The following is a 15,131-nucleotide window of genomic DNA, read 5'->3' on the forward strand; positions in this document are numbered from 1 at the left end:
TTGGCAAGTGCTATGATAGATAACATCCAGGACCTCCTGGAAAGGCCATCAAGCTGAGAGTTCAGGGTTAGGGAAGGCTTACTAGGAAAAGTGAAATCAAGGCTGAGATGTGAATGATGAGTACGAGGGTGCCAGGGAAAGAGAGGGTGAACAATATTTGTGGCAAAGAGGACAGCACATGTGTAGTGCTGGAGGTGAGGGACTATGGCATGAGGGGAAAATGGAGCACAGGGGACATGAAGGAAAACAGAGAGTGAGGCTGGAAGTATCCTAAGAACAATGGGGCCCACTGAAGGATTTAGGGAGGCAAGTGACATGTGTGCACATGAGAAATACAACTGCAGGTACAGGGTGAAGAACAGGCTGGAGGTGGTCAAGACAAGAAGGAGGATGGAGAAAACCAAGGAGGCTGCTTCAATATCCAGAGAAGGGAAGGTGGTGCCCAAACTAGGAGAGTGGCAATGGTGTTGGAGAGGTCAAGGGATTCTAGAGGTTATATCTGAGATATTCAGGAGCAAGAATGACATAGGACTTAGACTACATGAGCAGGTGTGTTGAGGGACATTAGGAATGCAGAGTCAAGGATGACGCTAAGATGTGTGGGTGGGCTTTTGGAGGAAGTAAGTGGAGTTGACTAAGGCCATTGCTGTTCCTTACAAAAAAATGAAAGAATGTTTATGGGGCTCCTGCTGAGTGCAGTTCCCTGAGCTAAATACTAACAAGCATTATCTCATTGAAGTCTTGCAACATCCTTATGATATAGGATCTATTATTTTTAGTATTTGCTTGAGGACACACAACTGGTAATGACAAAGCCAAGATTCTGACTCAGCGTCCTGATTCAAGCACCTGGTCTCTGAAGCACCACATGTCAACATTGTTAATTCACTTGAGTGTTCACGTCTAGGTTTAAATCATAGGTCTTCTGGTTACTAACAAGTTTAGAGGGATCTCTGCGTCATTTAAACTCTTTGAATCTCAGTTTCTTCAGCCAAAATCTGGGTATTAGAATACCTCCTTCACAGAGTTGGTATAATGGTTAAATTAGTCCTAATATTGAGAGAGCAAACATTTATTGATGCTGACTATATTCCATGCTGTGTTATAAATACTTTATATATATTACCTAATTTCATCCTCACAAGGGCCCTTGAAGTGGCTTCAATTATTTTCTCTATGTTACAGATGAGGAAACAGAGGCACAGAGAGATTAAATGCATACTCAGAGTTACATAACTGGGATGCAAACGTGGGTGTGCATTTCTGGAGCCTGGGCTGCCAAAATCAATGGAACGTTTCCGCAATACTGTGGTGGCCAGTAGAGTCTGAACAGCGAAAGATGTGGGTTGTCATGTTACCTAAAGTTTTTTTGCATTTATGAATGTATTTGCATTTTTTTCAGTAATGTATGGAAGAGCCTGGGATTCTCCAATATCTGTGGATAGGTGGACTTCTTGTTACAAGAAGCTTTTTAATTGTAACTTATTGGGTGATATAGCAATTAAGGGGTTATAACACTGTTCCTCTGAACTGTCTTGTGTTTGCAGCACTTGGATGGTGTGTTGAACAGGTGGGATAGAATGTAACTGACAGGACTTTGTGTTTTGAACTGCAGGCCATTTGCATGTCCTGCCTTTTTTTTTTTTTTTTTGCTTTTTTTAATCTCCCAATTACAAAGTTCTTTAAGTTGTTCATTTTATTGCTTGGAAAGGTGTAATATACTTACTGAATCAAAGGATCATGAGAGATTACTACAGGCAACTCTATGCCAATAAAATGGACAACCTGGAAGAAATGGACAAATTCTTAGAAATGCACAACCTTCGAAGACTGAATCAGGAAGAAACAGAAAATATGAACAGACCAATCACAAGCACTGAAATTGAAACTGTGATTAAAAATATCCCAACAAGGCTTCCCTGGTGGCGCAGTGGTTGAGAGTCCGCCTGCCGATGCAGGGGACACGGGTTCGTGCCCCGGTCTAGGAAGATCCCACATGCCGCAGAGTGGCTGGTCCCGTGAGCCATGGCTGCTGGGCCTGCGCGTCCAGAGGCTGTGCTCTGCAATGGGAGAGGCCACAACAGTGAGAGGCCTGCATACCGCAAAAAAAAAAAAAAAAAAAAAAAAATCTTCCAACAAACAAAAGCCCAGGACCAGATGGCTTCACAGGAGAACTCTATCAAACATTTAGAGAAGAGCTAACACCTATCCTTCCCAAACTCTTCCAAACTATAGCAGAGGGAGTAACACTCCCAAACTCATTCTACAAGGCCACCATCACCCTGATACCAAAACCAGACAAGGATGTCACAAAGAAAGAAAACGACAGGTCAATATCACTGATGAACGTAGATGCAAAAATCCTCAACAAAATACTAGCAAACAGAATCCAACAGCACATTAAAAGGATCATACACCATGATCGAGTGTGGTTTATTCCAGGAATGCAAGAATTCTTCAATATATGCAAATCAATCAATGTGATACACCATATTAACAAATTGAAGGAGAAAAACCATATGGTCATCTCAATTGATGCAGAGAAAGCTTTCGACAAAATTCAACACCCATTTATGATAAAAACCCTCCAGAAAGTAGGCATAGAGGGAACTTTCCTCAACATAATAAAGGCCATATATGACAAACCCACAGCCAACATCGTACTCAATGGTGAAAAACTGAAACCATTTCCACTAAGATCAGGAAAAAGACAAGGTTACCCACTCTCACCACTATTATTCAAAATAGTTTTGGAAGTTTTAGTCACAGCAATCAGAGAAGAAAAAAAGAAAAGGAATCCAAATCGGAAAAGAAGAAGTAAAGATGTCACTGTTTGCAGATAACTTGATACTATAGATAGAGAATCCTAAAGATGCTACCAGAAAACTACTAGAGTTAATCAATGAATTTGGCAAAGTAGCAGGATACAAAATTAATGCACAGAAATCTCTAGCATTCCTATACACTAATGAAGAAAAATCTGAAAGTGAAATTAAGAAAACTCTCCCATTTACCATTGCAACAAAAATAATAAAATATCTAGGAATAAACCTACCTAATGATACAAAAGACCTGTATGCAGAAAACTATAAGACACTGATGAAAGAAATTAAAGATGATACAAATAGATGGAGAGATATACCATGTTCTTGGATTGGAAGAATCAATATTGTGAAAATGACTCTACTACCCAAAGCAATCTACAGATTCAATGCAATCCCTATCAAACTACCACTGGCATTTTTCACAGAGCTAGAACAAAAAAATTCACAATTTGTATGGAAATGAAAAAGACCCCAAATAGCCAAAGCAATCTTGAGAAAGAAAACACGGAGCTGGAGGAATCAGGCTCCCTGACTGCAGAGTATACTACAAAGCTACAGTAATCAAGACAGTATGGTACTGGCACAAAAACAGAAATATAGATCAATGGAACAGGCTGGAAAGCCCAGAGATAAACCCATGCACATATGGTTACCTTTTCTTTGATAAAGGAGGCAAGAATATACAGTGGAGAAAAGACAGCCTCTTCAGTAAGTGGTACTGGGAAAACTGGACAGCTACATGTAAAAGTAGGAAATTAGGATACTCCCTAACACCATACACAAACATAAACTCAAAATAGATTAAAGACCTAAATGTAAGGCCAGACACTATAAAACTCTTAGAGGAAAACATAGGCAGAACACTCTATGACATACATCACAGCAAGATCCTTTTTGACCCACCTTCTAGAGGAATGGAAATAAAAACAAAGATAAACAAATTGGATCTAATGAAACTTAAAAGCTTTTGCACAGCAAAGGAAACCATAAACAAGACCAAAAGACAACCCTCAGAATGGGAGAAAATATTTGCAAATGAAGCAACCGACAAAGGATTAATCTCCAGAATTTACAAGCAGCTCATGCAGCTCAATATCAAAAAACAAACGACCCAATCCAAAAATGGGCAGAAGACCTAAATACACATTTCTCCAAAGAAGATATACAGATTTCCAACAAACACGTGAAAGAATGCTCAACATCATTAATTATTAGAGAAATGCAAATCAAAACTACAATGAGATATCATCTCACACCAGTCAGAATGGCCATCATCAAAAAATCTACAAACAATAAATGCTGGAGAGAGTGTGGAGAAATGGGAACCCTTTTGCACTGTTGGTGGGAGTGTAAATTGATACAGCCACTATGGAGAACAGGACGGAGGTTCCTTAAAAAACTAAAAATAGAACTACCATACGACCCAGCAATCCCACTACTGGGCATATACCCTGAGAAAACCATAATTCAAAAAGAGTCATGTACCACAATGTTCATTGCAGCTCTATTTACAATAGGCAGGGAATGGAAGCAACCTAAGTGTCCATTGACAGATGAATGGATAAAGAAGATGTGGCACATATATACAATGGAATATTACTCAGCCATAAAAAGAAACGAAATTGAGTTATTTGTAGTGAGGTGGATGGACCTAGAGACTGTCATACAGAGTGAAGTAAGTCAGAAAGAGAAAAACAAATACCATATGCTAACACATATATATGGAATCTAAGAAAAAAAAAAAGGTCATGAAGAACCTAGGGGCAAGATGAGAATAAAGACAGACCTACTAGAGAATGGACTTGAGGATATGGGGAGGGGGAAGGGTAAGCTGTGACCAAACGAGAGAGTGGCATGGACATATATACACTACCAAATGTAAAATAGATAGCTAGTGGGAAGCAGCCGCATAGCACAGGGAGATCAGCTCAGTGCTTTATGACCACATAGAGGGGTGGGATAGGGAGGGTGGGAGGGAGGGAGACGCAAGAGGGAAGAGATATGGGAACATATGTATATGTATAACTGATTCACTTTGTTATAAAGCAGAAACTAACACACCATTGTAAAGCAATTATACTCCAGTAAAGATGTTAAAAAATAATAAAATAAAATTAAAAAATAAATAAACACTGAAGAAAAAAGGCATAATGCTTCCTTGCAACCTTGGGCCCAAAACCAGGTGTCACTCCACAGGGTCCATGTGCTTAATTATTTATTCTTGGCTTTTAAATTACATTAACGAATAACATAGGCAATAAGTGGGATGATGCTCAGCCTGCTTAATCAGTAACATAAGAAGAAAACAAAAGGCTAGTTATCTTCTCATACATCTAGACAGCATCTTCAAGGAAGTCAGCCAAGGGAAGCTTGGCATTTGGATTTACTGGAGCCAAATGTTCTACAAAGAACTAGCCAGTGAACCTCCACCCTTTGTCCAGTGGTAGCATTAGGATTGGTCTGCCTATGCTTCCTGTAGTTGACACTGTTGTTGGACTACCTGGAATGGCAGCCCATTCCTTGCTGGAAAGCCCAGATTTTATTGTGGCATCCTCTACTCGGAGATGACCATCCTGTACCAAGCTTAGATGCAAGCCTGATCTATGTAAAGCAGCTAGGCTAACCCCACTTTCCTTGTCCATGTCGGTTTAAAAGTGGGTATATGACTCAGACTGAGGCCACAGGGACAACATAAGAAATCGTTAGGGACATCTGGAAGAAAAAAAATTGTCAAAAAAACCCCCACAACCATGTCTTTTCACTGGATATTGTTGTGTCTCTCTGAGTGTGACACCCTGAATGGCTGCAGTTGTCTTGGGACAAAGCTGACATTCCACGGATAGCAAGGCAGGGAGATGAAGAGAATCTGAGTCCTCCATGCTGTACTTCAGCCAGGGAATTAGTCAGCTCTGGGGGGCTCCCTGCCTCAGGACTTATGTGAAACTAGGTAATGGCGGTAACTGCTTAACTGGGTTCTTTGCTTCTGACCCTGGCCCCTTACTGTTTATTATTGACCTGATGTTAAAAAGAGCATTTTATGAGCAGTGGCTCTCTACCGCATTCAGGCAGAAGTTCAGGTCTTTGTAATGGTCTCTAAGGCCCCTGCTTGCATCTGCCTGTCATCATCTCTCGTCTCCACCTCTCACAACTTCTCTCTTTGCTCACTCAACTTCAGCCCCACTAGCCTCATGTCTAGTCCTTGAACATACCAGATAAGCTCTTGCCTCAGGGCATTTGCACTGACCATTACCTGTATCTGGAACTCTCATTCCGAGATATCCATATGACTTGATCTCTCACCTTCTTCATATCATTGCTAAAATGTTATCTTTTGCATGACATCTTGACCATCCTATTTAAAAGAGAACACCCACACCCCTACACCTTCTGTTGCTTTACTTTCCTCAATGGCACTTATAACCTTATATGTTATATTCCACTTATTTATTTAATTATTATTATTTTTTTTTTTGGCGGTACATGGGCCTCTCAGTGTTGTGGCCTCCCGTTGCGGAGCACAGGCTCCGGACACGCAGGCTCAGCGGCCATGGCTCACGGGCCCAGCCACTCCGCAGCATGTGGGATCCTCCCGGACCAGGGCACGAACCTGTGTCCCCTGCATCAGCAGGCGGACTCTCAACCACTGCGCCACCAGGGAAGCCCCACTTATTTATTTTATCTATTGTCTATCCCCTCCGCTACTGAATCTCCAATGCCTAGAATGCCTAGCACACAGTAGGTACTTAGCAGATATTTGCGGAACTAAGGAAGAGGTAATAACTTTTTTGCTGTTCCATATGTTAGATGAATTTTCCTGTTGCAACTAGAAGCATCTTGAGTAAAGGATTTCGCTTGGGCTGCCATGTGACCAATGCCCTGCGTTTTCAAGACACTCAACCATGTTTCAAATTCACAGTCAGTGCTTCTAGAACAGAGTGCTACCCACCCCAAAGCCATCTTCAATCTATATTGAGTCGTGGAAGATGAGCAGAAGAAAAATCGCTGGTGTAGGATTCAAAAGTTTGCTTTCTGGTCTCTATAAGACCATGAGCAATTTAAAATTTATCTCTATTTGCCTTAATCTTTTCACCTCTGTGAGGAATAATCTATCTACTACCAGTAATATCTATACTATCTCTTTTATACCTGTAACATGAGATTATAAAACCTACTCTAGTTATCTCCCATGGGGGTTATAAAAAAATAAGTGACCCATATATGTTAAAAGCAGAAAAGTGCTATGTTATATTTATGATGGGTTGTTTTAAAATGAGTTAGTTTATTCTCCTGTAAACATTCATTATTTTTGTATTAATGGTAATCATAATTTTTTTTGCTTTGTTGATATTTAGTATCTGCTGAAGGCTCTATTCATTCAGTAAGTCTTCACTGAGCCCGTTCTTGGTGTCAGGCTATTTTCCAGGGGTGTGCTATCACACAAACTCTGATTTCAGACAGGTGTGTTACTGGGGTAGGTTGTTGAACTTTCTGAGCCTCAATTTCCTCCTCTGTAAAATGAGGTTGCCTCGTATCTTGTGGCAAAAATTAAATGAGATAATATATTGAAAGTTATTATTACAGAATCTGGCCCAGTGAAGTCTGATTAAATAGAATTATCATTATTATTACTCTACCATGGCCAAGTACTATGTAGTACTTTTCAAGATCTTATTAAGAAAGCTTCAGGGGGAGGGGAGGAAGGGATAGACTGGGAGTTCGGGATTAACAGGTGCAAACTATTATATATAGAATGGATAAACAACAAGGTTTTATCATATAGCACAGGGAACTCTATTCAATATCCTGTGATAAACCAAAATGGAAAAGAATATGGAAAAGAATATATATGTGTGTATATATATATATATATGAATCACTTTGCTGTACAGCAGAAATTAATACAACATTGTAAATCAACTATACTTCAATAAAATAAATTAAGAAAAAAAAAACCTCTCAAGATGGCCCAGGGAAGATGAGTAATTTGCCTAAAGGAATAGTTAAACCCTAAATAAAACTTGGGTCTATGTGTCTAAAGAGCCTGGCTAATTCCTTTTCCTTCGTTTGGCCTCAGATTGGCTGCCACTTACTGTAGAGACCCTTCCCTGCGCCCTCTGCCACCCCACTGTGGGTTGAGTTAGGTGGCTTACTGTTTTCCTAGCATTTTCCACACTCACCCTGGACTGCAATTGACAACCACTTGTTGATATCCCTCAGGAGAGTGTAAACTGCTCACGGGAGGGGAGCAATGGTGCCTTGTTCCCCCAGCCGGTACCTGGCACAGAGTAGATGCTTCATAATATTTGCTGAGGAAACACATTTAAAGTGACTGGTATTAGGGCAGGGGTGAAATGGACAGCCGTGGAGCTTTTTCTCTTTCTTGGCTTGGAAATGTTTAATTACCTAATGCTTACAGAGGAACAGGATGTTTGAACTCAGTGCTGTGCAGAGTATCTGCTTCCCTTCCCCCACAGAGCCGTGCAAGCTTCCTGCAAGTCCACTTCTCACCAAGGCGCCTTCAGAGCATGGCAAGCCTGCAGCTCTCTAGCATCAAGGCATCCTCAATCACGGTTGAGAAAAATGCTTTCATCTCGTGGCGACTTGTTCATAATCAGACCAATTTTGCTTCTAGCGGATTGGAGCCCGGTACAAAGTACAGTTGCGTAGGAAATCCCTTTGTAGCTGGCTGGATGCAGAGAGGAGATTCCGGGCTTCCTTTTGATGCAGAGAGGAGAGACTTTCACTCCCTTCAGTGCCTGGGGCAGAGAACTGGGCTGCACAGTAACTTCGTATTTATTGGCATTCTGATTTCCTTTAAAAAGCACTCAAAACGCTCAGATGTTCTATCTGCTATGCTCTCACAATAGCTCCCTGATGTCAGGAAAGAACAAATAGAATTTCTCAGTGTGTCTCTTGATCAACCTATGTTAGAATTATTTGGGATTGCTGGGAAATTTGCAAGCTCTTTGACGTCATCCCAGACCTTCTGAATCAGAATCACTAAGGGTAGGACCTGGGAATATGCATTTTAAACCCTCCTCAGGTGATTCATATGCACAATAAGGTTCGAAAAATCATTTGGTGACCTAAGGTCACTAACTGGGTAACCCAGCCTAAAGTTAGAGATAACCTGACTTCAGGTTAGAGCTTGATTAATAACCCTATGTTGGTGGCTTGAGATTGTTGATCCAGAAAGCTTCCGTCCAAAAACAACAGTTCTTCTTCCCAAAAGGGGAGGTTTTATCATTGCCACCACTGCAACTTATATCTAGGAGTGGGAGGAATGAGGCAAGCAAGGCTCTATTTTATATATTTTAGGCTAAGATCTGTGAGGTGACAATCACCCTGCGCCATTTATGTTGCATAAACATCTAAGAAAGGTTATTTGTCCATCACTGGCTTCTTTCTAATATAAAATGAGAAGGTCACAGTCTTTATGCTGCTTTGAGATAATCCAATCGGTATTTTTCTTTTTGGGTGACAGCAAAGAGTCATAATGACTGAAGGGAAGCTGAAAAATCATTCCTATGATCCCCACATTTCTCAAACATCAGTGCAAAGATCTGACATTCTTGCAAATGTTCTAGGTCGAGGATTCCTGTTTGCTTGGAAGGTCCTTGAAATCATCAGTGTTTAGTTTAGGGTGTATCAGATGCATCTCACATCGGCAGCCAAACTGATATTTTTCTCTCATTAGGCAACTGAATCAATAAGTCATCCTTCTCACTATGTGAATTGTCTTTTCAGAAGGAGGGGCAGGAAAGAAGGTTATGCCCATGTAGCAAAACAGAATAAATATCATGTTTATTTCCCATGAAAAAGATGAAATGACCTCTACCGACTGATATTAAAGAACTGCAGAATGGGGAACAAATAAAATACCCCAGAATTGTAGTGTCAGAAAGAAAATGGTTATATGCAATAGCTAAGGAAAAAAATCAGAGATCCCACCAGATAATTCTGACTTCTTCTCACGCACAGACTCTTACACAAAATCTCAAGAAATTGTCTCATGTCCAGCATAGGTAATTTCCAGCATGTGAAGTGTTCCTAGGATGATGTAGTGTAAAATTGCATAAGATGAAATGATGTACTATATGAAATGTGCATGCTAGGCAAATCAAACACATGAATTGCACATGGGGAATCAGAAACTTTGAATGTGCATCTTCCAAGAACTAAAAAGTAAGTGAACAATGCTTAGATGGCATCCTAACCAGCAGCAAGAGTGAAAGTTTCAGGACATGGACGGGTTGTTTGTTGACTGCATGTCGAATGGTCTGCATGACATATGTGATCCCATCCAGTTCAGTGGTTCCGAATACAATCTAGGGGTTGATGCCACCCTACTTTCTATCTCCATCTCGCATTCTCTCTCTGAAGAGCCACATTCATACATACAACTTCTTTCTTAGTATCTACCCCTGAGTATCTTACAACATTTTCACACTTATGCTCAAAATGAAGCTCATGATATTTCTCCCTAATGGAGCTCAGCACATGCAACCTCAAAACATGCTGCTTGGGTATATTGATTATCTTGAGCTGAAGGCACTTGAGAAACAGCAAACGTAGGAAGAGACTTTCTCTGAATTCCCCTTATCTGCCTAAAGACAGATTCTCCAATAGGAACTCATGTTCATAAATCCCGTCCCTGGGAATCTTATCAACCAGGGAAGATTGATTTGTCACAGGTGGACTTATTATCACAGGAGAGAAGACTAGGGGACACCACATCCAGACAAACTTTGTCACAGTCCCTCATCTCTTCCATCTCTTCTTCTAAGGGACCATTCATCTTTCCTAAAAATAATTAATTCTCCTCTAAGAGGCCTACATCCTTTCCACTTCCCTTGTTAAGGTGGTATAGAAACTCTCAAATCTCACTACCTTTTTGCGTATTCACTTTTTTTCCTGCGCTGCCTCCATGCACAAAGTAAAAGTTTATGCATCTGTATACATTTTCTCCTGTCAATCTTTCTGTTGCCAGTTTATTACATAGACGCGGCTACTGAATGTAGGAGGGGAGAGGAAATCCCCCAATATGCTTCTTTTAAGGTTTCCCAGTCTCAGTAACTCGCACCCACAAACCGCCCAATTGTTCAAGGCCGAAACCCGGGAGCTGTCTTAATTCCCTACTTTACCTCTCCACTAAAATCCAGTTCCTTACCTCCAGAATACATCCTGAGTCTCGTACTTTCTCATCATCTGCAACTTCTCCCCTCTAATAAACCCATGTTGCCTCTCGTCAGAATTCTGATAAGAACTATTTCAACAGTTCCCTCAAATATATGAGATTTTGGTCTCTTTTGTATTCAAAGCACTTTAGTCTTTAGTCAAAGCACTTTGTCTTTAGCTCACCTTGCCCTGTATTATATTTATGATGCAATGCCTTATTCTTCTGTACCAATTCCTGTCTCCCCTTAAATGGTGCATTCCTTGAAAGCTTTGACTATATTTATCTTTATAATCCTTTCACTTTCTGGGGCAGTGCCTTGGATCTAATAAGTGCTCACTAAATTTACTGTTGGACCTATAGTATCAACCATCTAATATCCTACTGAATAATCTGGAATGTGAAAAAAATCTAGCCTACTAGTTGATACCCAAGATATACATTTAGGTAAATTAGTAGTAACAGTGCCATGCTGAGCCATATTGGAACCTGAAGCAGAAGGAAAAGTAGATCAGTAATACTGATCCTTTCTTTATTAAACATTTTGGTTTTTTGTTCATCATGGATTCTTCTCATTAATTTTGTGTTTTTTTAAATATTGAATTAAAATATTTATCTTTATTTTTGTCACTTCACCTAGTCTCAGCCCTGCCTTTATAAAACAATAGTGTGATTTGAGCATCTAATAACAACCTAGATTTCATATTGACCTAGCCCTCACACCATCCTAATAGATACCTGTATTATTATCTCTATTTTGCAGACAAGCGAACGTAAGCACAGAGACATTAAGTGATTTGGCCAAGGTCACCAACTAGAAAGTGGTAGAAATGGAACAGAAAAGTCATTAGTAGAAATAAGTAAAGTGGAAGGGAAATATTATGATATCACTTATATGTGGAATCTAAAGATAATACAAAGGAATCTATACACGAAAAAGGAACAGACTCACAGACACAGAAAACAAACTATGATTACCAAAGGGGAAAGAGAGGGAAGAGGGAGTTTGGGATTAACAGATATAAATTATTATACATAAAATAGATAAGCAACAAGGATTTACTGTATAGCACAGGGAATTATATTCACTATTTTGTAATAACCTATAATGGAAAAATAATCAGAAAAAAGTATATATAACTGAATCACTTTCTGTACCCCTGAAACTAACACAATATTCTAAGTCAATTATACTTCAATTTTTAAAAAGACACTTCATTAAGCAAAAAAAAAAGACAAAGTTGAAAGTTGAATAATTTTTACTGACTTAACCCAACTTGGGTAGGGCAGGCCAATTTTTAAAAACCTGATTTTTAAGAACCTTGATTTTTATTAATTCAAAGCCATTCATTAATTCACTCAACAAATATTCAACTGCCATTGAGGTAGTATTAGTTGGACATGTTAGTGTCCAATCTGATTCTCCTCTTAAAAAATGATTCTCCCTTTTTTCACCACTTTAGAATGATTTTTTCAGACAAAAGTTGGGAGTGATTGTCATTCTAACTATGTCGCAATTAACGGTTAGTTCAAGCAGGCTGCAGTACTTATTTATCATGAGCAGCAAACATTTAAACCCATCCTCTGTTCACCTGCCATGATGATCATAGCATGTGTGGAAAACACAGATTCCTGTGCCTTATTTCAACCTACTAAGTGAGAATCTCTGTCTTCCCAACAATGTTTAAAGAGCTGGGTTTGGGGTCTATAGGACCCCACAGGTTGAAACCCAGCTCACCCATTGATTAGCTATGGAGCTCTTGGCAAAGAACTTAGTCTTTATTTATTTGTTTAGCTTCAATATCTTCATAAGTTAAGTGGGAATAAAAACACCTACCACTCAAGATTTTGGTGAGGGTTAAATTAGAATAAAGATCTAATTATAATGGCATTTATAATAACAGCTTACAAATACTGAGTACTCACAAAGTGTAAAGTACCGTGCAACTGCTGTACCTACATTATCTTATTAATTTATTTTAAGCACTTATTAGAGTAATCACTACATAGTAAGTCCTCAACTGATAAGAGCTATGGCTTGAAGTAGACACTCAGAACCCTTAACAGTAGGTGGGGAGCCAGTCACAAAGACAAGATTTAAGTCCAGAGTCTGAGAATAATGGATAACTTGGAAGAAGTCATCTAGCCTGGTGGTCCCCAAAGCCAGTCCACAACATCAGAATCAGCTGGGTGAGCTCATTAAAATACACTGCATCACCCTGGTCCTCAAACCTCTAACTCAGTACCTCTTGGAGGATCTGGAAGTTACTACTATTTAAAAAGTGCAAGTGATTTTGAATCAAAGCCAAGATTTAAAACAACTGATTAATTTGAGCTTCAGTTTTCTTAAGATTCATGAGGTTAGGGAGTAAGTCATTTTGTTTCCCTTCCCTTTTTTTCTAATGCCTAGGTCAGTGCTGCCATATAGAAGACACTCACAAATATTTTTGATTAGATGAACATAAATGGGTCTAGCAAATCCTGCTCTGTCTACTTCATAGGGGCTTTATGAGAATTGTTTGTAAAGCCTCATTTGATCATGCATCTGAAAAACAGAAGATGTTATACAAAACTATAACTCTATAGATGTAGTCATTAATTTATGTTAGTGTGCTTTTTCTCACTCTTTAATCATAAATCACTTGGTTTTGAGATATCCACCATTAATTATATCGAGCTTCTAAAATTGAATTACAGCAAGATTGCAGATCAAATAATTTTTACTTAAATAATTTTTTATTCAGAATTAAAATGCTATAGAATGGCCCAAAAGTTCACATGCATTTATGCATGTTAGTTTTCATATACAAGTTCAACTCTTCAACTCTATACAAGTTCAACAAGTTCACATCCTCATTCATCAATATTAGTTTTAGACCTGTCTTATACCACATCTGGTATCTATACCTACCACCAATTTAGTACAGTCTGTTTCAGGCAACCCTTACCACATTCTGCCACAACAGCTGAACCTTGATTTAAAACACCCAGAAGTGCTATTCTAGCTCCTTCCAGTTGCCTATCACTAAGCTATTTTGAAATGCAGACATCCTTTGGGAGAGTCTTGAAGGTCTCCAAGCTCAGGCTTATGGAAAATGAAGAGAATTAAACACAATTTCTTCAGCAGGAGGAAGAGGAATGCATTTCCCAGATAAAGGACCCAGAAGAGGAAACTCTCTTGAGAGTCAGAAAGGAAATTATACGCTGATAATTGGGACTCAATGTACCCACAGTTTATATTCAAGTCAGACTTGAATTCTTCATTTTCCCCATGTGTTTCACGTATAGTGGCAAGTCGTCTTCAACACAGAATGGAAGGACGAGGTGAACGTCTGACCATCTTGAAATGTTTGCTTTCAGAATTCTACAGAGCTAACAGACCATCCTGAAACAAGACTTGCATAGTTTAGCCCCCCTCACTGCCAACCTATTTCACTGAAAGTTCATTTCAGTGCTGCCTCACTGGTGGGAATAAAATAAGCTTCAACAGAAAAAAAAAGGTAGAAAAAGATGGTTAAATCCATTACTAGCCCAGAACGCTATTCTGGGATGTGTGGGGACTTACATTCATGGACACAAAAATGAACATTTCAAATCTGGAACCAGCACAAACCCCAAGGAGGAAAGAAAAAGGGGAGCAGGAGTTTTCTCCTACCTTCGGTGGTTCCAGTCTCCATAGTGCCTTTCACTTGGCTGAAGCACCATAGTGTGTCCCGGGTGAACGCCCCAATTCCTGCAAGGTACACAGGGAGACACTTTGGGTTAGGTAAGGGCTCCCTGTTGTCCTTAAAAGGCCAATAAGGAAAGAAACACAGAGTGTAATCTATGCACTTCTAAAAGGAGACTTGCACACCAGGTATCATCTTGGGGAGAGGAGACCCTAGTGGGTCCTGGGAGGATGCCCGGTCTGCAAGTATGGCGTCCTGCTGCAAATCCCTGCTCTGGCTCCTCCATACGACCTTGCCAGGACCAGTCTGAGCTGGAGCAATCGGAGTTGTCCCTTCTTGGCCCCTGGCAGCATCCTGGAGCAGTGACAGCAGGCCTGCAGGGTGTGACTGCCCCTTTTCATGGGAACACTAAGGCTTGCCATTGTTTTCCTTCTGTGATGGTGGAGGGAGAAAGAGGCAGTT

General features: G+C 39.9%; 1 protein-coding gene and 1 long non-coding RNA gene across 3 annotated transcripts in view; one reads left to right on the forward strand and one right to left on the reverse strand.

Moving 5' to 3' along the window:
- PPP2R2B (protein phosphatase 2 regulatory subunit Bbeta) overlaps positions 1-14,990 on the reverse strand; it is a 455,567-nt gene extending 440,577 nt beyond the window's left edge. Inside the window, exons 1-2 of one of the 2 annotated variants that reach the window (XM_060296398.1) lie at positions 14,855-14,990; positions 14,657-14,734 (exon numbers count right to left, since the gene is read on the reverse strand). In XM_060296398.1, the coding sequence (XP_060152381.1) occupies positions 14,657-14,734; positions 14,855-14,955 (179 nt within the window). In that variant the 5' untranslated portion in view covers positions 14,956-14,990. The remainder of the gene's footprint in view (positions 1-14,656; positions 14,735-14,854) is intronic. The other variant, XM_060296401.1, reaches the window with a different exon arrangement.
- LOC132597110 (uncharacterized) overlaps positions 1-15,131 on the forward strand; it is a 36,160-nt gene that overhangs the window by 9,847 nt on the left and 11,182 nt on the right. The window lies entirely within an intron of this gene.

This window comes from Globicephala melas, chromosome 3, assembly GCF_963455315.2.
Source record: "Globicephala melas chromosome 3, mGloMel1.2, whole genome shotgun sequence".
Lineage (NCBI taxonomy): Eukaryota > Metazoa > Chordata > Mammalia > Artiodactyla > Delphinidae > Globicephala > Globicephala melas.